General features: G+C 49.9%; 3 protein-coding genes across 3 annotated transcripts; all 3 read right to left on the bottom strand.

The window, feature by feature from the left end:
- Positions 1 to 52: 52 nt before the first annotated feature.
- Positions 53 to 1,576, bottom strand: CONPUDRAFT_121165 (NAD(P)-binding protein). Its single transcript, XM_007768652.1, has 8 exons — positions 1,403 to 1,576; positions 1,055 to 1,346; positions 932 to 997; positions 703 to 882; positions 582 to 652; positions 459 to 525; positions 363 to 408; positions 53 to 311 (listed from the first exon to the last, which is right to left on the bottom strand). The coding sequence occupies exons 1-8, from the start codon at positions 1,532 to 1,534 to the stop codon at positions 152 to 154; spliced, it is 1,014 nt and encodes a 337-aa protein (XP_007766842.1). The 5' UTR covers positions 1,535 to 1,576; the 3' UTR covers positions 53 to 151.
- A 291-nt stretch (positions 1,577 to 1,867) lies between these two features.
- CONPUDRAFT_151972 (uncharacterized protein) lies at positions 1,868 to 13,848 on the bottom strand (the record flags this gene model as incomplete). Its single annotated transcript, XM_007768651.1, has 23 exons — positions 1,868 to 1,971; positions 2,019 to 2,316; positions 2,367 to 2,549; positions 2,616 to 3,967; positions 4,017 to 6,185; positions 6,250 to 6,398; positions 6,456 to 6,519; positions 6,567 to 6,621; positions 6,673 to 6,978; positions 7,027 to 7,036; positions 7,090 to 7,260; positions 7,307 to 10,013; positions 10,068 to 10,136; positions 10,185 to 10,304; positions 10,363 to 10,833; positions 10,885 to 11,176; positions 11,227 to 11,703; positions 11,759 to 11,880; positions 11,934 to 12,113; positions 12,164 to 12,233; positions 12,283 to 13,398; positions 13,460 to 13,756; positions 13,810 to 13,848. 23 exons carry the CDS (start codon positions 13,846 to 13,848, stop codon positions 1,868 to 1,870), a joined length of 10,821 nt encoding a protein of 3,606 aa, XP_007766841.1.
- A 320-nt stretch (positions 13,849 to 14,168) lies between these two features.
- Positions 14,169 to 17,535, bottom strand: CONPUDRAFT_101371 (ABC1-domain-containing protein). The gene is made up of 18 exons (XM_007768650.1): positions 17,273 to 17,535; positions 17,080 to 17,220; positions 16,995 to 17,031; positions 16,724 to 16,943; positions 16,611 to 16,674; positions 16,234 to 16,559; positions 16,163 to 16,175; positions 15,898 to 16,112; positions 15,822 to 15,849; positions 15,556 to 15,775; positions 15,457 to 15,493; positions 15,285 to 15,406; positions 14,902 to 15,235; positions 14,757 to 14,845; positions 14,612 to 14,711; positions 14,520 to 14,561; positions 14,359 to 14,442; positions 14,169 to 14,298 (listed from the first exon to the last, which is right to left on the bottom strand). The coding sequence occupies exons 1-13, from the start codon at positions 17,430 to 17,432 to the stop codon at positions 15,085 to 15,087; spliced, it is 1,734 nt and encodes a 577-aa protein (XP_007766840.1). The 5' UTR covers positions 17,433 to 17,535; the 3' UTR covers positions 14,169 to 14,298; positions 14,359 to 14,442; positions 14,520 to 14,561; positions 14,612 to 14,711; positions 14,757 to 14,845; positions 14,902 to 15,084.
- Between the last annotated feature and the right edge of the window lie 2,063 nt (positions 17,536 to 19,598).

The following is a 19,598-nucleotide window of genomic DNA, read 5'->3' as shown; positions in this document are numbered from 1 at the left end:
TTTCCATTCAGTAGGGACTCTACTTGGTGTACAATGCGCAATGCTAGCATTCTCTTACTTTGTGTGTATTGCAAAAGAATGAGTATTGTAGTGTTACATCGGTTATTCTCTCGTAGGAGAAAAAGGCTGCTGAAACCATGCCCCAGCCGACTCAAAGCTTAGCCGCAATCCTCTTGTTCTCATCCTTGACGTGAACAATCACTTTCCCCCATGTTTTGCGTTGTTCTAAAGCAATAAGACCCTGACCCATTTCTTCCAAAGGGTATATCTTGGAGTACATTACGGGTTTTACTTTGTTCGACGCAAGGAGCCTGCCAGAATGTCAAGTCATGATGATCACTCTTGAAGGGAAGTCAACATACGCTAAGAGCTCTTTCCATACGGTGACGACGCGAGTAGGTTCCAACTCTGGGACGAAGTCGACTTGCAGAAGGGGGTCTATGTGCGAAGGTGCTTACTGCTGTAATTACCCCAGAGCAACCCAATGAGTGACACATTCTTCAAGAGAACCAAATTCAGCTTAAGCTAAGAGATCATTGCGGTTGAGCATGCTGAAAACCGTGTGGGCTCAAAAAGTTCACCTCTGGAATAGAACCTCCCGCAAATCCGATGATGAGGAACCTGCCCTTGAATGCGATGCATTTCAACGAATCTGAGCCGATCCATCAGTGTGGAGCAGCCATGTACAGTGTGATAGCTCACCTCTCACATGCCCAACAGGGTCATATACAACATCCACCCCTTTTCCGCCAGTGAGCTTCATGACTTCCTTTGGCCAATCCTTGTTGTTGTAGTTGATAGCGTGGTCCGCGCCCCCATACCTTCTGCAAACATCGAGTTTCTCTGAGGATCCAGCTGCAGCAATAACCTTGGCCCCAACAGCTGCGAAGCAATGAACAATGAATTGCAATCACGCCCGAACACAACGCACCTTTTGCCAGCTGGACGGCTGCAATACCAACTCCTCCGGCGGCTGCGTGCACTAATATCCATTCACCTTGGAAATGGTTCGGCATCAAAGCGTTAGCCCTGAGACAGTCGAGGAATAACTCACCAGCTTTCAAATTTGCTCTCCCAACAAGCGCCTCGTAGCTAGTAGCCCAAGTGATGTACAAGCCAGCGCCCTGGTCAAAACTTACATTGTCGGGCAAAGGAAGCAATGAATTTGCCTTCGCTGCAACTTTGTCGGCATAGCAGCCTTGCGCGCTGCCAAAGACACGATCGCCCCGTTTGAAAGGGCAGCCCTTCGGTATAGGAGAGTCCTCGGCGATCTTCCCAGCAAACTCTGCGCCGAGAACCCAGGGAAATGGCGGTTGGGTTTGATATTTGCCCTGAGCCTGAAGAATCTGAAAGAAATCGATATCAATACAGTCATAAGAAACACCAACTAGAAACATTTTACGTCGAAGTAGTTTAAGCCAGCAGAATATACATCGACAATGACTTCATCGACTTTGGGAGCTGGCGTAGGTGTGTCCAAGCTAAGAGGCAGCTTAGATGGGTGCGCATACTCATTAACGACGTAGGCACGCATGTTGAGGTGTTGCACTGAAGGATGTTGCAAGTGCTGGGAGCGTCGGGGATAAGTCTCGACATTATAATGGTGATGCAGTATAAATCACAAGCTGTCACACATTGGTCGACGGCCTCTCTTATAACCGACAAGCAGAGACTAATAAAGCATTTGCAGTAACCTTTGCCTTTCACTTTCGACGAATGCTTTTTGTTGACCATGGCTCCATGACCATTTGATATGCAGTTAACCAACTACAAACCTTCGAATCAGTAATGCTGTCCATAAAAATGCTTATACAAATGATATGCTCTACATGCTGTTTCTACTAGTATACTTGTGTTTGAGTCGCGATCATGCAAATCCAAACCCTTCGCCCCCCTCGCTGATAGCCAACATCAACTGCTGTCGAAGCATCTCATAAGAAGAGTACTGGGGTAGATCAATTTGATTGAAGCCTGAAGCAACATCAGCTATTTCTCCCTAACAATACAAATGAACTCACATGTGTGGGCCTGCGGAAGGCGGTCGGGATCGCCATATGCCCGATGGATTGAGAACCTTTGAACACCTTGTACGCCTTGAAGATCGACGAAACCTCCAAGCGGGACTCGAGAAGTACCAGTCGCGAAGCTCAGAACCTTCGCACGCTCTTCGCGGTTGAATGACTTCAGCGCTCGCCACCACCAAACAATCACAGGATCGGAGCTTGTGTATCCGTTGTACTCCGTAGCAGCTCTCCATTCATCGACGTCGATGTCCGGGGTTCCAGAGATCAGAAGTTCCAGTTCCTTTTCGTTAAACTACGCAGAATTAAGATGGCGCGGAAGTATATCTCATGAATAAGACGTACGATGTTCACTAGGTCCTTCGGAATGATATCATGGAATCCTGAGACAAGGTGCTCAATCTGCTCCTTGATCGACGAATAAAGCCGAAAGCTGGCCGAGAGCTGGACAAACTCCCGCTTGTTCTCATTTGTTACGGAGATCTGCTCACCACCTTCTTTGAGGGGGAAAATGCGATTGCGTCCAAACTAAACTCAGTGTGAGCCGCTTTCCCAGAGTGAGTGTGGGAAATTGCTTGCCTCGTCGGCCTCAACACTGAAAGTCAGCTCCAAAGGAGTAGGATCATTCTCCAAAATCCAGCAGAGTGAGTTGTAGTACTCGGGATCCACCCATTCAACATCTCTGTAATCCACTGGCTTGCCAAGGAGTTGCCTGTAGATGCTCTTGGCGAAATATGCATCTAGTAGCCTTCCATCGTAAATGGCCTTGCCAATGACCCGACCGACGAATTTGAAAAACGAGAGATGCTCAGGGTTCACCCATGAGTTCTTGTTTGGCTGGTACGTGAGCCTGTCTGCTGCACAAGGCTGGAACAGCGCGTTATTGGGGTCGAACATCTGACGCGCGAGTATCTGAAACCACTCTCGTGTGACACCACCAGCATCGACACCTTCCTCGTCGTAGAAACGAACGTTGAGCTTGGCATGCTTGATCCGTTCGCCATCTTTGCTGTGGAACTGCTGGAAACTATCCTCAAAGACGCGTGCCCGTCGGACATTTAATTGTAGAGTTGAGTGATGCTCCCGAGATCGTGGCCGTCGGTGAACTTGCTGGGTGAAGTAGTTCCGCTTGTTATCGAAGTCCAGTATTCGAGGATTTTGAACCAGCAAAGAGAATGATCCACTCATAAGGGAAGGAGTTGTGCGAACCATTGAGTTGAGGATTTTTCGATGAGCGTCTGTGAAAGATACGAAGAGATCCTCCATGGTTTCCTTTGGGGTTGTCGGTGACATGGGAGTGGCGGGGGGCCGAATAGTGCGAGCGTTCGAGCCCGATATTGGCTTGGAACCGACATGCTTGCAAACTACCATGAGGGATTCGATGAGGGGCAAAAGGACTGTAGCTATGTGTTCGATCTCGGGACGCTCCTCAATTGCCGCTAGGCAGTCTCCTAACCGTCGCCAAAGAGTCGTGAAATTGAATGACTCGTAAATGCTTTGGGCCTTTTCCGCATCTTCACTGGACCGGACATCATCTTGAGATAGGACACGCGGAGTGTACATGTAATCGATGGTCTTTAGGACTCTCAGCAGTTTAGCTTGATCTGAGGACGGAGACGAAAACTTGGAGGTTATTGATGAAGCCAGCACATCCTCGGGAGTCTTCAAGCTGGCCATGAGTTCGTTGAGATCCAAGAAGATATTGTGACCACATTCCTGCGCCTTGACTTTGAGTTCCTGAGCGATGACATCCCTTCCATCCGGGATGTAGGATAAATTGGAAATCAGGGTAAGACTCTGCTGGAAGGTGCGTGAAGAGCATTCCCCAATGGTGAGAATATTAACTATGAGACGCAGCACCGAATGAGGGATTTGCGGTGGATTTTGTAGAACGACCTTGTCATCAGTTGTGCTCGCAGCATTTCCACCAACGGTGTCCGTGCGGGCTGGCAAATGTTTAATGTCCATGGGTAGAGGAAATTGTTCATTACTGACCTGATTGCTCTTGACTTGGCATAGAGGATTCCATGGGAGTAGCCGTGGTAGCTGGGGTGTTCTCTAGGTTTGATGCCGGTACCGGTACCGATGCAGGCGGTTCTATGTCTTTCTTCACATCTTTAAGCCCAACAAGTGGCTTGGTAACTGTTGAGAGGAGTGTCACTACAGAATCCATCGTCGTTGTCGTCTTGAGGAGAGACTGTCGATCGAGGAGACCAAGTAGAAGAACGATGGGGTAGTGCGTTTGAGGAAGTTGTTTCTCTTTGCCCTTGCCTTTCTTTGTGGTCTTGCGAAGAGCGTAGGGCAATTCATGCTCCGTTAAGAAGAATAAAGAAGACAGCTCGTTGGCATTGACAATGTATGTGAGTGCTTCCACAGAACGTTGAGCGACAAGGTCAGGAACGTCCTCACTCCGTGATCCCGCCCCCATGGTGGCAAGGAATTCGGGAGCCTTTTGTTTGCCTGCGGCTTTGGGAGTTTGGAGAGGAGATTTGGCTGTACGTGTGGTCATCTGCGCAAAACTCCTGTCCACCGCTGCCAGATCGCCGGGGCCACTCTGCAAGACACTGAGCAGAAGGTTGAACAACTCGGCCCTTGTTTTGGAGTTCTCGCAGATATTGACCAGGACCTTAAACAAGATATTCTTCTTCGTCACTTGAGGGAAGAAGAGGAGCCGTACGAGAGTCGCGACCCCCGATTTGTCCAGTAGCTGTATGGCGTCCCGCGGCGGCGGCGGCTTCTTAGAACTTGAAGCCCGAGGCGCATCCCCACGACCCGGAGCCGTTCGAACAGTGTATTGCCTTCGTGGACCATTTGCTTCCTCCCGGTAGGCACCTGCCTCGGCTATCATGTACGATGGAAGCGTCTGAATGAATCCGTCGTCAGAGTCGAGCAGGACAACCTGGCGGAGGGGAGGCTCCAGGCTTGCAATGAAGCTCGCTGGGTCCATTTCTTCGCCTGTGTCAGGCGGATTCCCTGTGTCTGCTTCAGCAGGTGCACGGCGAGCTTGCTCCATTCTCTCTTGTTGTATAAGCTCGGCACGAATATCTGGCGGCAACGCATCCAAGAACTCGGGGCTAATTTGAGACTCGGAAGGACGTTCAACAGCTGCCGCACGTTGGTCTCGAACATGCTGATTGATAACCTCCTCCCTAATGTCATCTGGCAAAGCCTCCAAGAAGGTAGGATCAATCCCCATGTCAGTTATGTCGACAGAACTACCATGGACCATGACGGTGACGCGTTCCACAGCTTCCGACTGTGACGGGCCGCTTTCCGCCTCTTGGAGTTGGTCGCTCGAACGGTCCGCCTCCGATGGAGCTTGCTCAGCGCTTGACGCCGGAACTGGACTGGCGGCATTTTGTGTTTGCACGTCAGCCATTTCAACGTCGGTGCTGGAAATTGGGTCCGCTGGCTGTGACTCAGAAGGGACATCCAGCTGCAATGGTGTTTGCGGACTGCTCGAATCAGGCGGTGCATCAGTGGAGGCTTCGTGCGTTTGTTCAGGAGCGACTTCTTGTTCTTCTTCGACTCGCCTGCTTTCTGGCTTCTGGGCGTCAGCCTCCTCTACCTTTCGGTCCTCCTCCTCCTCCGCCTTTCGTTGAGCCTGCTGCCGCTCTTCCCGCTCTTTTTGGGCTTGTAAAGCGGCAGGAAGGAGTGCTATGATGATGTGGTTTGCAAGTTTTCCTGCCCGCTCTGCGACGTGATTTCCATGTATGATCTTCGACTCCTCCGCCCATCTTTGGACAGTCAAAAGAGGATCGAACCCACCGCTTTCCGATTTTGAGTCTCCTTGACGCTGTGGTCGTTCGGCTCGCACAGCGTTAGAGAAAAGGCCTCCGCCGCGCCGCTGAAGCACGCTACGCTCCAGATTAGCCATGTTTCCGGCACCAACATCTACGCGGAGAACTTCGGGATTGACTCCAGCGCGACTGATAAGGTGCTGGAACAGGTGCCCGGCTCCATCACCCATGATCTCTTCTATTGTCTGGATCAACTCATCGTGAGCGCCGGCAGCACGCGGTCGACGTCCACCCCGGGAGAGGTTAGCTGAGGACCGCAGGGGAGCTGACGATGCATCCATCAACAATGGATGAACCGTGTTCTCAGAAGCTGGGGGTCCGCCGGGTCTTGGGCGACCGAATATTTGGACATCATCTGGGGCTGCTAACAAAAAAAGGAAATTTAAACTGTGAGCTAACATGTTCTGGAAGGTTTCTATCACACGCACCAGGACGGAAACGGCGGGAGAAGAATGGTTGATCTCGCAGATGGCCTTGTACGCTATCACCAGGGAACTGTTCGACGAACGTGAACATATTTTCAGCATCAGGAACTCCTGTGTCCCGAACGTCAATGACACCCATTTCGGCATCATAGCTACATCGTTGTATAGGGTCAGAATGCAAGATTTCCGAATCTTAGGTAAAGGCTTACTCTTCTTCGTCTGATAGGATATCTTGTTCTTCTTCCCGATCTGCGTGGACCACCGCGATGGGTTCTTCAATATCGGTAAGAGTGAGCAACCATGAATACAGATTAGCTCACCAATACCATCTTCTTCGCCTTCTGGCTCGTCTCCGTCGCCACCGTCGTCTTCATCCTAAAAATTATAAATAAGCGTAAGCGTTGCTACTAATGAAGACCTGCGTACCTGCCACATCATCTCTCCGTCGGGGTCGACTTCCCCTTCAGCTACGTCTTCCACAACTTCTTCTTCATTATTCTCAATCAAATCATCCGCTTCATCCTCATCGAACTCGTCTTCGTCATGCCAATCTTCCGATCCATGGGCTTCATCCTCCATTGTTTCAGGATCCCCTTCATCCTCGATATCTTCTGACTCCGAGGTTGCATCACTGCCCGTTTCGTCTTCGAAATCCATCTCAACGTCTTCTTCATCCACGTCCTCGTCTTCATCCATCTCATCATCAGGAGAGTACGCCCCGTCATCCATTTCCTGCGTGTTATTATAAGTAGATATTATTCCACCATGGATTTCACTTACACCTCCGTACCTAAAAAAGATATATTCAGTGGGTCAAGGCAGGTATCGGACAAGGATACTCACATCCCAAGAGCAGAGTTTCGATAGAGATCAGGCATTTCCTCTCGATCAGAATCTTCGATGTCGTCTTCATCCTCTTCCTCTTCCGTGATGGAGCCTTCACTTTCATTCTTCTCTGCATGGAGCTCCTTGCTTTTCTCCGATGCCCTGCTCATCTTGATCGCAATCCTCGTTCTGTATTTATTGGTTAGTGTTTCTATGGGAGCAAGGAGATACGAACAGATTTTCCAGTGGCTTGAGAATGGCGGCCACGAGGCTTCGTACGTGAGGATAGTTGAGGTCCACCTCAGCCAAGGCATTGGTTAGAGTGGCTACGAAATTCTTCTCGAGCATGATCTTGGCTACGTGTGTTGAGTTTTCGTCCATAGGTTTGCGATCGTGAGCAGAGAAGCGGACAGTCAGTAGCCGACTACAAAGATCAGATAACGCTAAAAGACGGCCATAGCGTGCATCCAAGGACTCGGAAGAAGGTAACTCCTTGATGGCGCGGTTGATGGAGTCCAAGACAAATTTGCGGATGGACACCAGCTCATTAGACAATTCTTTGGAATCGGCCCCTAAGGATGTATCAATGCACAGGGCGACGATAACAGACATGGCCCAGCCGCAGAGAGTCGCTTTGCCCTTGTTGGATGATTCAGCTGATGGATCCACAGCGCCAAAGGTAATAAGTTCGGAAAGCAAGAACTGGAGAGCAGCTGTTCTGGGTTTCCCACTCTCTTTTGCCGATGTTTGTTGCCGTTTCTTTGGGGAGAACGAAAGGAAGGCTGCCTTGCAGGCATCGTAAGAGAACAGGAGCTCAGTGAGGCATTGCATCAAAAAGCAGGAGTAAGCATCTTGTTCAGAAGAGATGTTTGAAGTGGCGTCAGGGGATGGGTGAGTCTCTCGGGTAGAGGTGGGGACTGGAGTAGTAGAATTAGCCTGGGCTTTAGGAGGTTCTGTGCCGGCAAGTATGGACTCAGGTGCAGACTTTAAGCTTTTTATCAGCTCGTTGATGACGAAGTGAACTAGACTTTCCAGCATTTCAGTGGATGGCTGGGTTGAAAGAGCGATGGTGGCCGGTGGATCCAATGCCATACCATCGGACGCCTTTGCAGATACTGATGCTGAAGCCTTTTCATTCTCTTTGGCTACCTCCGGTTTGAGCATGATGTGATGAGTGCTGGAGTGTGGCTGTTGCAGCTGGCAAAGAGAGCGCGTTGCCTGGACGAAAATGGTGGGGTCACGGAGAGCCAAACTACTGCAATGCCTCAGGAATCCATGAACGTCGATTACATGAGTACGCGGCTGAGAGAAGAACCGCTTGATCTCCTGGGTCATGATGCTCCGGACCGTCCCTGGGTCCTCCGCGATGTGTCGAAGGATGATGGCAACGTAAGACTGGCTTCCAGTGGTACAAGATCCTCGTAAACGAGAGAAAAGTGAGGATATGACGTCCTGTTCGACCAGTTGAGAGGCGGTGTCGTGGTCTTGTGTGACAACGACAAGAATACGAAGAGTCGAGAGCAATTCATCACGGGGCAGATCAGGTACTGCAAGGAGCCGCAGACAATAGCTAAATATTGTTGGTCGAGCTTCGGGGTACAATGGACCAGCCAGTATTTCGGATGCATTGATGGGTTCACCTTCGCTAGGCACTGCGACGTTTGAGGGTTGCTGACCAACACTAAGAAGCATTTCGGTGACGAGGAGGTGGGCGGCCAGCCACTTGGGAACATTTGGTTGCTCTGCATCAACTGGGTACGATTCCAACAGTAAAATCAGCTTCGTCATTAAATCTTCTGCTAACGGGTCTGCAAGGGAAGGGGACTCGGAAAGAACAAGGGCCAACACACGGCAGCGGACAGCCAGAGCCTCTTCCTTGCCATCATGGGAAGTAGTGTGGAATCCAATGTCTTCGGCCAGCTCCTTCATAGCTTTCGTCTGACGTTCTCCGGTTGCCTGGAGGAAGGTGTGGTATACATCAAATATCAGCGAAGGGAAATTGTCCACCAACTGCAGCGAGCGCTGACAGAGGCCGTCTAAGATAGGAGCCCGGGCTGCTTGCAGTTCATTGCGCCATACCTCAAGCGACTTCCCTTGCGGAGATGGTTCGGACGGTCGATCAGCCCCCTCACTGTCCATAGGGTCCTCATTTGATGTGCTTGCAGCCGCAGGACCCGTGTCAATCGTCTCAGCGGGAGTTTCAGGAGAGGCATCCGAAGCTTGTTGGGCTGTCTCCTCAGCTGGAGTGTCGGTTTGTTCGGTTTCAGGATCCGGAGGGATAGGAAATGGATGAGCCAGGAGAAGTTCAGTCGCAGCATTGACATTATTGTGAGTACGAACAAGAGCACGTTCGGCAGCTGAGCGAGGAAAACCCATGTCTGTGAGTTGTCGAATGCGGTTCTCATCAGGACCAGCAGGCGGTCTGATGGGAAGTCCACCGGCGTTCATGAGGGTTCCAGTGGCCCCACTGCTAGCTACGTCCCCTTTGACCTCTTCATTCTCTGCACTAGTGAGCTCGAGGATCGCTTGAACAGTTGTCTTCACGAGGGGCAGAGGACATGATAATATCCACGGAGCCTCCCAGACACGTTGCAAAAAGGGTGCACAAGCAAGGCGGAGCTGAACGAGGAAATGATGCGATTCAAAGTAGTCTGCATCCGTTTCTTTCTTTTCCCGTGTCATGACAAGAAGTGTCTGCCCCGATTCGAAGAGCGGTTGGGCAGAAATGAGAGGGTGTATGAGATGTAAGGCAACTTTGAGGCCGCCTTGAGCACGTGTGAGTTCTTGCTGCGCTACCTCGCCGTGTTCCTGTGCGTCCGTGCGTGTTACTTGATCGATGACGTCCGTAAACTTCCCTGCGACATCAAGAGTCATGTCGACACCGCCAATTTTGTGGAACGAGAAAAGGAGGGCGGTGTGAAGTGTACTCTGGACGGTTCGTTCTTTTATTATTCGTCAGCGGTCAGCACATCGTTGCACTATGTATGTACACGCACCATCTACCAAGAGAATAGTTACCAACCCTAGCATCACACTATAGTAGTCATAGCGCTGAATGTTGTTGCCTATCTGGGATGAGTGGGGGGTAAAGGACCGGCAGGACAAGTCCTTACCTGGGACTTCCTGCCTCAGATGTTCGACCATGATGTTGGCGACGACGGATGACGCGTTGAGGATTTGCTTTTTCTGGACTGGGTCAGGATTTCGTCTCGCATAGAACATCTTTGCAATGGCTAAAGTTCGCACTGCGTCAGTCAATGTCGCAAACCACGAAATGACTAGGTCCCTTACACTGAAAGAAAGGCGACAGGATGCTAGGAAGGCCATGTGTCAGATGCTTCAACGCTTTGGCGTTTTTCTCTCGGGGAGTACTCCTCTTTGAAGATGATCCAGAATCTTCAGGAGAGTCATTGGAGTCCGAGCGGATGCCATTGGTAGCTGGAGCAGTGTGTTCCGCGTCCGGCAAGCCCAAAATATCCTGAGTTGGTGAGCCACCGAGCGAATGGCTATTTGATCCTGTGCTTATTCCCTGGGACGATAAAGTATCTTTGAGCAGAATGTTTTCCCAAACGCAAGCGCGGTGCAATGCCCCAAGGTCAGTAACGAGTTTCGGGGGATCACTCATGAGAGTTTGAAGCAATCCCATCGCGCCTCGTCCATGTGTATACCCAGGAGCAAGAAAGATGTCAGCAACGAGGGTTGTGCGAATGTGCAGGATAACAAGACTTCGGAACTGATAGTTTCCTTCGCTAATATGATCCTCTTGACGACGAAGGTCAGAAAAACGTTATAACAGGAAGAAGGACGTCATACCAGATACTTCCAGCCATCGTGCAAGCTTCGAGTCAGGTCCTAGCGAACCCCAGAACGGCTGGGTCTCAGCCAATGAAGTCGCGAGGAGCTTGGAAAAATAGAACAGCGCTTCATTAGGACCGACTTCCACCATGAGCCGCAAGACTTGTATCAGCGAGTCTGATGCAATGCTATTGGCAAAATCGTAAGGTAAACATGGCAGGGCTGTCATCCTGCCGATGCGCTCAAGACCATCCGCTTGCCGGATGAAATCTTTGCAGTGCGATGAATGTTGAAAGAAACCTTCCAAGAACTGGCGGAGAACTCAGTACGAGTCGTACAGGGTAGGGGAAACTGACTCACACGACAAAAGACATCGAAGAATGAGATGATGATGTTGTCGTGATCCTTGGACGGGGCAGACTCCTCCGCCGAGACCTCATCTCCGGTGGTGGGCCCACCTGTTGCAGGAGCTATGCCAACGTCTCCAGTGGTCACAACATCTTCCATAGGCGCTGCCTTCTCAGTGTGGCATAGCCCATACCACTCCTTCATGTTTTCTGGTACTTCATAGGCCTCCCCTAGTGTCTCAATCTTCGTCATGGTTGCTTTGATGGACTCAAAAACTGCAGTCTTTAGAGATGGATGATGACGAATTAATTCGTCAATCGCAGTTCCGACCATGGCAGCGTTCTCCTTATCCTTCAGCATCTTGAGGTGACGTTCAGAAGTATATATGGACAAAATGCCCGGGATGATGCTGGGCCTGGCTGCTAGTTGATCTTGCCCTGCCTGATTGAGGCACAACGCCCCAATGGCGTTGGGGATAGACTGAACTACCTGCAAGCAAATCCATGTCAGATACACGGCCGCCAAAGTCGATGTCGATGCCTACTTCAATGACGGGCTCTATACCATCCTCAATCGCCTTGTAAAATACCAGCGGGAGTCCTGCTTCCTGAATTGTAGGCAAGCACGTCGGTTCATTGTGAACGAATGTCGCCATGATGTTGATCGCTGTAGGTAGCTTAGACAACTGACACGGCAGTCTTTGTTAAAGTTCATCTCACCTATTGGCAGAACGCTGGGCCCGAAGAGTCCGCGATACTGTACGACCTTCTTTACTGACGCCAGGACGGAGGAGTCGATGAGCCCTCGCAGGCCTTCCGAAGTGCCGGAGGATTGCATCATACGATGGAGCGACCTCAAAGTATGTTTGAGAACCGCTGCTCGGGCCACGGGAAGCTCGCCTGTTGCGGGATTCAGTTTGAAGGCATTCGGTCAGACTTGGTTTGCATACCGTAAGAACCAAACACCTCGCGTGATTTGATCTCATTCCCATACATGTTGATGTCGAAGTCGACTTCATGCTGACAGGATGTGAGAGGTTGCATTCGAAACACGGATCTATCCACAAACCTGAATCCTCCCGACTAACACATCGACGCCGCGTGCGTTTGCGAATAGCTGAAAAGCGTTTGCAAAGCCATAAAGAACGTTGTCGACTAGTTGCATGGCTTTGGACACCATCGGAAGTCTTTGGACTAGTCTATTCTCAATGACCTGGACGAGAAGGGGAATGAGGCCCGCCCCAACGACCATGTTGCCTCCGGCACCATGGGACGCCAGAAACGTGACGAAAGATAGTAAAGCGTCCACAAAGGAATGAGGAAGCTTTGACTCTGGGTTGCTCGTCTCCACGATTGTATTTCTCAGTAGAGCCATCAGAGTTCCATGAGCCACCCCCGCATTCACTGCAGTCAACACCTCTTGCACCTTGCCTCTGTACCGGGCTAGCGCGTCCACGGCTGCCACCGCGGAGGTCTGAATTGGAACCGAGATGTTTTGGTCAAGCTGCAGAAGCTCGGCCACATGCATGGGAAGATCAGGTTCATACAGGAACAGTGCAGAGGATGCTTGAGATTCGTTGTGCGTGTGCCCATAGATCGCAATTGCAAGAAGTCGTACAATGATGAGTTTCTCTCTCATGAGATTATTCTCTGGGAAAAGAGCTTGAGCACATCGCGTGCGACAGATAAGCTCGAACTTGTCGTCACTGGACAAGGTGTGAGCTTCCAAGACATCTGCAACGATCTCTGTCACTTCTTTCTCTCTTATAATTCGCTCATCAACATGGATTGTGACAGCGCCGGTGCTCGAGCCGGAGGGTACGGATGACGGTTTGCGGGGAGTGGTAGGGGGTGCGTCGAATACATCAGTAGATTCCGCTTTAGCCTCGTTGGCATCTTTAGAGGGAGCGCCTGTCTTGTAGTAGACGAAGTTTACTTCTCGGGCGTCTGCCGGAAGTACGTCAAGCTGAGCGGTGTTATTTGGGCGAGCCAGATCGAAGAGAGTTACACCGTATTCCCGAAGACCCGACCAGCGCTTTGCCAGGGATTGAAGCCTTGGTGTCGATATGTTGAGTGCATGCGAAACGGCCGGTTGGGCCGAGTACTGCTGAGATGGACGGAGAAGAAGGTTGAGTGCTAGTATGAGGACGTCCAAGTCAGAGGTAAAGAGGAGATCGTTCAACCTCTGTTATCGTAAGTTACATGTATGAGTATATGCACGCCCATATAGCTGTTGAGACACGCACGTCATAGGAGTTGAACGTCTTGCGGTTTGTCGAGTTCTCCAGGAGAAGCCTCTCAAATTTGAGGATTTCACAGATGAGACTCTTCGTTAAGGGAGTGAAAACGTTCACTTGCAGCTTCTGGAGATCCCAGTCCCTGATCACCTCTTCGAGAATCTCGTCAAATTTGTCCAGGACCTTGGTCCACGCGTTCAGATCAGATCGTGGCCATTTCCATACGTCAATTTCTGCAAGGGCATCGGCAAGATCATCGTTAGGTGTGTTGAGGAGTTTCGAGATGAGTTCGGCGACCTGCGGATGCTACGTAGATCGTCAGATGCCAGCCGCCACGGAGATGAAGGAGAATTAGGCACCGGAGCTGTCGGTTTCTTGGATTTCTGAGATATCTTCATGGTTCCACGACCACGACTCGATGGGGTTGTTTCGACTCAGTCAGCTCGCTGATTCGTTGGATTTGTGCGCAGGTGGGGATTGTTTGAGAGGCTCACGCAAAGCGGCCTTTGGATCTCACAAAGTGACAGGAGACACTTAGTTGGCCTTACAGAAGGCTGACGGAAGTGCTTGCCGATATATCAGGTTATTATTTCCCAGGCTCAACATTCAGGTGACGCTCGGATTGACGTTATGTCATAGGTCATGTGATCGTGCTTCCAATATATCCGAAGCGCGTGCACGCGTCGGTCGCGCGATAAGTCGAGCACTGAACGCGAACGAGTACTCTCTTCAACTTGCAATCTCGCTTCACCTCCCTGGTTGCCGTGGCGTACCTTTAAACAATGGCGAAAAGAAGGTCTGATAGCGACGACGCGCCTGAGGCTGAGTCCACAGAAGAAACTCCAAAGGTCTGGCGCTAGAATACGGCCTGGCCCCACTGCACCCCCACACTAAACTACGATTGCCAGAGGACCGTCAAAAAGCCCAAGTTCAAGTCATATGATGAGCCTGCAAAGGCAAAAAAGCCTAAATATGTCTTGAGGGAGGGTAATGTAAGGGCATGACCCCTACTGCTGTTAACCTCTATACTAACGATGAGATGGTACGGGCTACACCTGCATCCTCCTAGGCCAATCCAGACCAAGATGAGGGTAGTGGCGTCGAAAATCGTGTACGCATGTTTAGCTGCCCCTCAATCCAACCTACTGAACATTTCCTCAGGCCACCGGATCTACCACGTCGGGAGCACAGATGAACGATGATGGCGAAGAATATATTGAATTGGGAAAGAAGAAGCGAGCCACTGTGAGATCGTTCAAAAGTGAGGTCCAAACAACCAATACTTCATCTACTAACGGACTGTCAGGCAACGTGTTCCTGGACATTCGTGAGTATTTCGGCTCAGACGGCGAAGAAAAGCCTGGCAGAAAGGGAATTACCCTGTCAAAAGAACAGGTGAGTAGAGTTGTATCATATGCCCGACCTTCAGTTTAAGCTCAATCACGGCAAAGTGGCACATTCTGAAAAACCACGCAACAACTATCGACACCCTATTCGCTAGGAAGTGAACGGCAATAATGATCCATATCCACACTCCATCTGTTAAACACCGAAAGTCCATTCAGTCAAAGTATCTATGATACTACTCAAATAGTAATCTAAGGATGGCGAGAAAGATGGAATATAAACCCATGTCATACTAGCCCCGATGCTGCTTTGTGTGCACCATCTAATGCCCTTGTCCGGAAGAGACCCCCAGCCCATGCTGCCGTTTTTACACCGTACGCTTGTGCATCCATGAAAGTCTCCACTAGTACCACGCCAGTATAACCTTTGACGTAGGTCCTAAAGCGCTTGCTCTTAATAACGATTAATATACAGCCATGGCACTTACCACCAAGAGTTAACCAGGGAACATAATGACAAGAATCCTCTTTGTTCTTGTCGTATGCGAATGCGGTCATCTTGCCACACTGCGTACATGCAATATTTAGCTGTGATCAGAAATATTCGGACCTATCCAAGGGTAAGTTCTCAGAGTGGCCACGGGATGCGGACAGACGTGCCGACGAGTGTGTGGTTGCCAAAGCATGGTCGAGACTCCTAATTATATCAATCAGGGTCAAGGGTTTGAAGGAGACAGTAGCCTAAAGAGTGTGGCATACCGGGTAAGATCATTCAGCTTCAGAACCATCAGCACCCTTCGAGGCACGCGCCTAAGAACGTTGAAAACTGACAGTAGTATACCTTCTTGGTTAAGCACCGCGTCGCGAATGGCCTCCATTTCCTCGAACGATTGAGGCGTCATGCTAATCATGCTGTCGGCTCTTGTGAACGATTCATCATCCTCATGTTCGCCCCAGGTCCCTTTCATTGCCGCCCGACCTACAGCTGTTTAGGCAACGTCTACGCTGGCAATAATTGAGCACACCTGTGATTGCAGCCTCAAAGACAGGATACTACAGCTAACTTCAGGAATTGAAGATGGCCAGGAATACATGACTCACGAGGTCAGGTGAGATGTTCCCTACGAGTTCCGCATATTTCTTGCGATCAGCCCGCACGGAAGGTGACGCCGGAGCGATGAGCGACAGCCAGAGCTTGCTGTAATTCAACCGCAGGTCTGCGTCCAGGTCAAAGTACAATCCATGGTCTAAGAGGACTATCTCGAAGTTATACGGTGACTTAGATGTTTTCGGTGTCGGCCGTATCAGCAGATTTCCTGCAAATGGGTTCCTAAGTACACGTAAGGAATGAAGTTCATCAACATACCTGGGTGGGGATCCTGCCAAAGCAGAACTGTAAGTTACTTTGCAGCGTTGGGTCACACAATATTCACTCACAGCGTGAAACCAGCCATTAACGAATACCATCTGGTTGAATATCCGAGCAAGCTCCAGCGAGACTTTGTTACGATCAATGTTGTGGTCGGAAAGGTAGGCAAGGTCATCGACTCGTGCTCCGCGAATGTATTCCATGATTAGGACGCGCTTTGTGGCCGCGATCACTCCCGGAATGTAAAGTGATGTTGTCATGTTGCGAAAGTCTGCCGTTGCACGTTCAGCGTTACGAGCCTCGTGGACAAAGTCCATTTCTTTGGGAAGATTCTCTCTCATTTCCTCCCCTAACCAAGTCAACTCGAACTCCGGGAACCAGTACTTGATCCAACCTGGCGCCGAGTCAGTTACTGAGTTCAATTACGAGAAATTTGGATACTTGCCAAGAGTCACCTCGACCATCGCCATGTCAATGTCACAGAACTCAGCCAGGTGGGGGTGTTGCAGCTTGGAGCGCAGAGTCAGAAGCTGTCATCATAAAGACGAAAGTGCTTACTTTTACGGCAACCTCTTTCCCTGTTTCTCGGTGGCGCCCGACGTGTACTTGTGCCAAACTTGCAACACCGAGAGGCACTGGGTCAAACTCCTCAAATATGTCGTCAATTGATTGTCCCATGTCCGACAAGAATAATCCTTTTAATTCCTCGTAAGGGGTTGGATCACACTTGTCTTGGAGAGGTCGCATAGTGCTGGACCATTCAGTTGGCAGCACTATTCTAACAGAAGATTAGTTTGAGAGCTATATGCAAAAGGGCGGATAGACTCACAGAGAAGCCATATGCTGCCCCAGTTTGATGAAAACGCCTTCTCGGGTTTGAGTTGCATTTCATACTTTGCGAGCGGTATCCTCACCTCCGTTAGCCAACAGAGCTTCCAGTACTCGCTGTGCACTTCTCGTATGGCACTCCGAGTATGCTTGATCTCGTTTCTCTTCTGACGCATATGTCCGCGCAAAAGTTTGTTTGTAGTCAACGGCACCAACAATAGCGGCCTCTATGAAAGGGTTAGAGTAAACACACGAAGGCTAAATAGCCGAAACACTGACGAGCCACCCTTGAACATCTGGCAGCTGCAAGTACTGTATGTCGAAATGGTTGATAGTTTTGGTAGGCCACGTACACTCCCCCAGAGAGCAGCAGGGCGGTTACGGCGCATCGTGTCCACGGTGGTTTGCTACTAGGATGGGAATGAGACGAAGTTGACATATGTCGAGGGAAAGGGTGGGTGCTGTAAGCACCTGCATGACGTCTAAGAGGGAACCATGGTGAATGCCAACATGATGGAGGACGACCTCTCGTCAAGGACGTGAACATCGCCTGGGGTTAGCAATAGAGCGATCGCGTTCAAGGTCTCGTATATTAGCCGGGTTCCCGGATCGGAAGTCCTTTCCACACCCCTGCCAACTCTGGCGCGAGACAAGTCGCCTCAAGCTTAAACGTTCTTAAACGTTTAAACCCTCAGCCTTTCACCACAATGCGAGATAATCTTTGGTGGACCCCTGTTTGCGCGTATAAGTTGCTCTCTTCAGCTCAGCGCTCACCTTTTACGAACTACTACCAAACGAATACATGATTCAAAGCTACGTCACTTTCAGTTTAATTCAACCATGTTCGTGCACAGCGCGCGGCTGGACTTAACTTAACTAATATGGTACATACGGAAGGGCACTAAGATAAGGTATTTGCAGGTACTTGTTAGCATGACATCCTCGTTCTTGGTTACACTTTACGTTACGAGTTTCTACAGTAGTACTGTCCGTCTTAGGGTGTATCGCCCTCCTGGACATTAAAATGACGAATCAAATCAAATCAAGGTATTTGCAAGGTGCTTTAAATCGCTGTACCTCGTTTGACAATGGTAACGGTTTTTACTTTCAACCGTCGTGCCTGTACCTAGATGTCATCAGAATAACTGCAAGTAGGATCACTGACATCTTCATAGGCATCAATGCATCCAACACAGGACGCTTGTCGATTATTTATCTGCAGACCGGTTCCTGCGACGTCAATCTGTGATTGGCTACTAGTCAGCGATGAAGGCGGACCATATCATTGCTTGCTCGCTCTCGTGATGTCTATTTACGTTCAAGAACGTCAACTTTTGTTCATGTTATAAGCATATCTATTCGATGCCACAATCATAGGCCAGGGCCTGCGCTCGCCATGTACGAGCAACACGTTTAATATTATCGTTGTCGCATGTAAGTTAGTTATGTTTAGGCACTCCTATTTTAGCCTCACGATGATTGGTTCAGAGCAACAGAGCCTCGCCAGGTCGTGTTTTTTGCTCCAGTATATATAAGTAGCTGGGCGTTGCTGCGGGACAGACAGCTTTAAGTTGCTTCACCTGTCCAGCAGTATAGACCATGTCTCCCTCATCTCGAGTAATCTGCTCGTCCTTCGCCATCTTGGTCATCACATCAGCCCTTCGGCCAGTCTTTGCCACCGAGTACTATCAAGCCAAGGAATATTATGGCTCCACCTTCTTTGACGATTGGACGTTCTATAACTACTGTGCATGAGTATCATTACTCCCGTTTATGGATTGGCTGACAATGGCGAATGTAGACGATAACCTTACTAATGGCGACGTGACGTCAGCTTCTATTGTGTCTCTAAGTACTTATTGAACAATGCGTTCTGACTTGAATTTTTAGTTATGTCTCTGCTCAAGAAGCTGCACAAGACATGCTCGCTTATGTTGACAACTCGACCAGTCACGCTATCATCAAAGTGGACAATACTACTACAGTGCCATGGAATGACAAGCGCAACAGCGTTCGAATCACTACTAACGACAGTTTCCCAATAGGAACCCTTTGGGTAGCTGATATGTATCATGTTCCATATGGGGTACGCAAGGTTGATCCACCACCACCATGCCTATCTAACACTGTTGCTCCAGTGCTCCGTGTGGCCAGCTTGGTGGAGGTATATCTTGCTCATACCACGCTTTTGCTCTTTCCTCTAATGAGACCTTGTTAGCCAAGCGCCTGTATGGCCTGAGGGTGGTGAAATTGACATTTTTGAGGGTGTCAATCTTCAGACACAGAACCAAATGTCCCTGCACACGGAAACGGTTCGGTGGCTGAGTTTTAGTATGACGACGTTCTCTCATCGTAATATATCCGTCTAGGGCTGTAATCAACAAAACCCGACGCAAACATCCACCCTCATCACTAGTACCAATTGTTCCGCTGCAAACGATGAAGATCAAGGCTGCATTGTAACGGATCCCTCAACGTCATCTTACGGCTCTGCCTTCGCTAGCGCAGGCGGAGGTGCATTTGTAACGGAGTTCGCATCCAGCGGTATCAGGTACACATGGGCTACTTGTTGTCTCCCGATTATCGCTTACATTATGGCTGCTCT

Source organism: Coniophora puteana, assembly GCF_000271625.1.
Source record: "Coniophora puteana RWD-64-598 SS2 unplaced genomic scaffold CONPUscaffold_4, whole genome shotgun sequence".
Taxonomy (NCBI): Eukaryota; Fungi; Basidiomycota; class Agaricomycetes; order Boletales; family Coniophoraceae; genus Coniophora; species Coniophora puteana.
This window is presented reverse-complemented; position numbering and strand designations above follow the sequence as displayed.

Coding starts and splice junctions, on each gene's coding strand:
- CONPUDRAFT_121165 (XM_007768652.1), bottom strand. CDS start 1,534: ATGCGTGCCTACGTCGTTAATGAGTATGCGCACCCATCTAAGCTGCCT. Junction 998..1,054: donor GAGAGCAAATTTGAAAGCTG/GTGAGTTATTCC, acceptor ACCATTTCCAAG/GTGAATGGATATTAGTGCAC. Junction 409..458: donor GCTCTGGGGTAATTACAGCA/GTAAGCACCTTC, acceptor ACTTCGTCCCAG/AGTTGGAACCTACTCGCGTC.
- CONPUDRAFT_101371 (XM_007768650.1), bottom strand. CDS start 17,432: ATGTCAACTTCGTCTCATTCCCATCCTAGTAGCAAACCACCGTGGACA. Junction 16,560..16,610: donor GATGGTCGAGGTGACTCTTG/GCAAGTATCCAA, acceptor ACTCGGCGCCAG/GTTGGATCAAGTACTGGTTC. Junction 15,407..15,456: donor TGGCAACCACACACTCGTCG/GCACGTCTGTCC, acceptor ACCCTTGGATAG/GTCCGAATATTTCTGATCAC.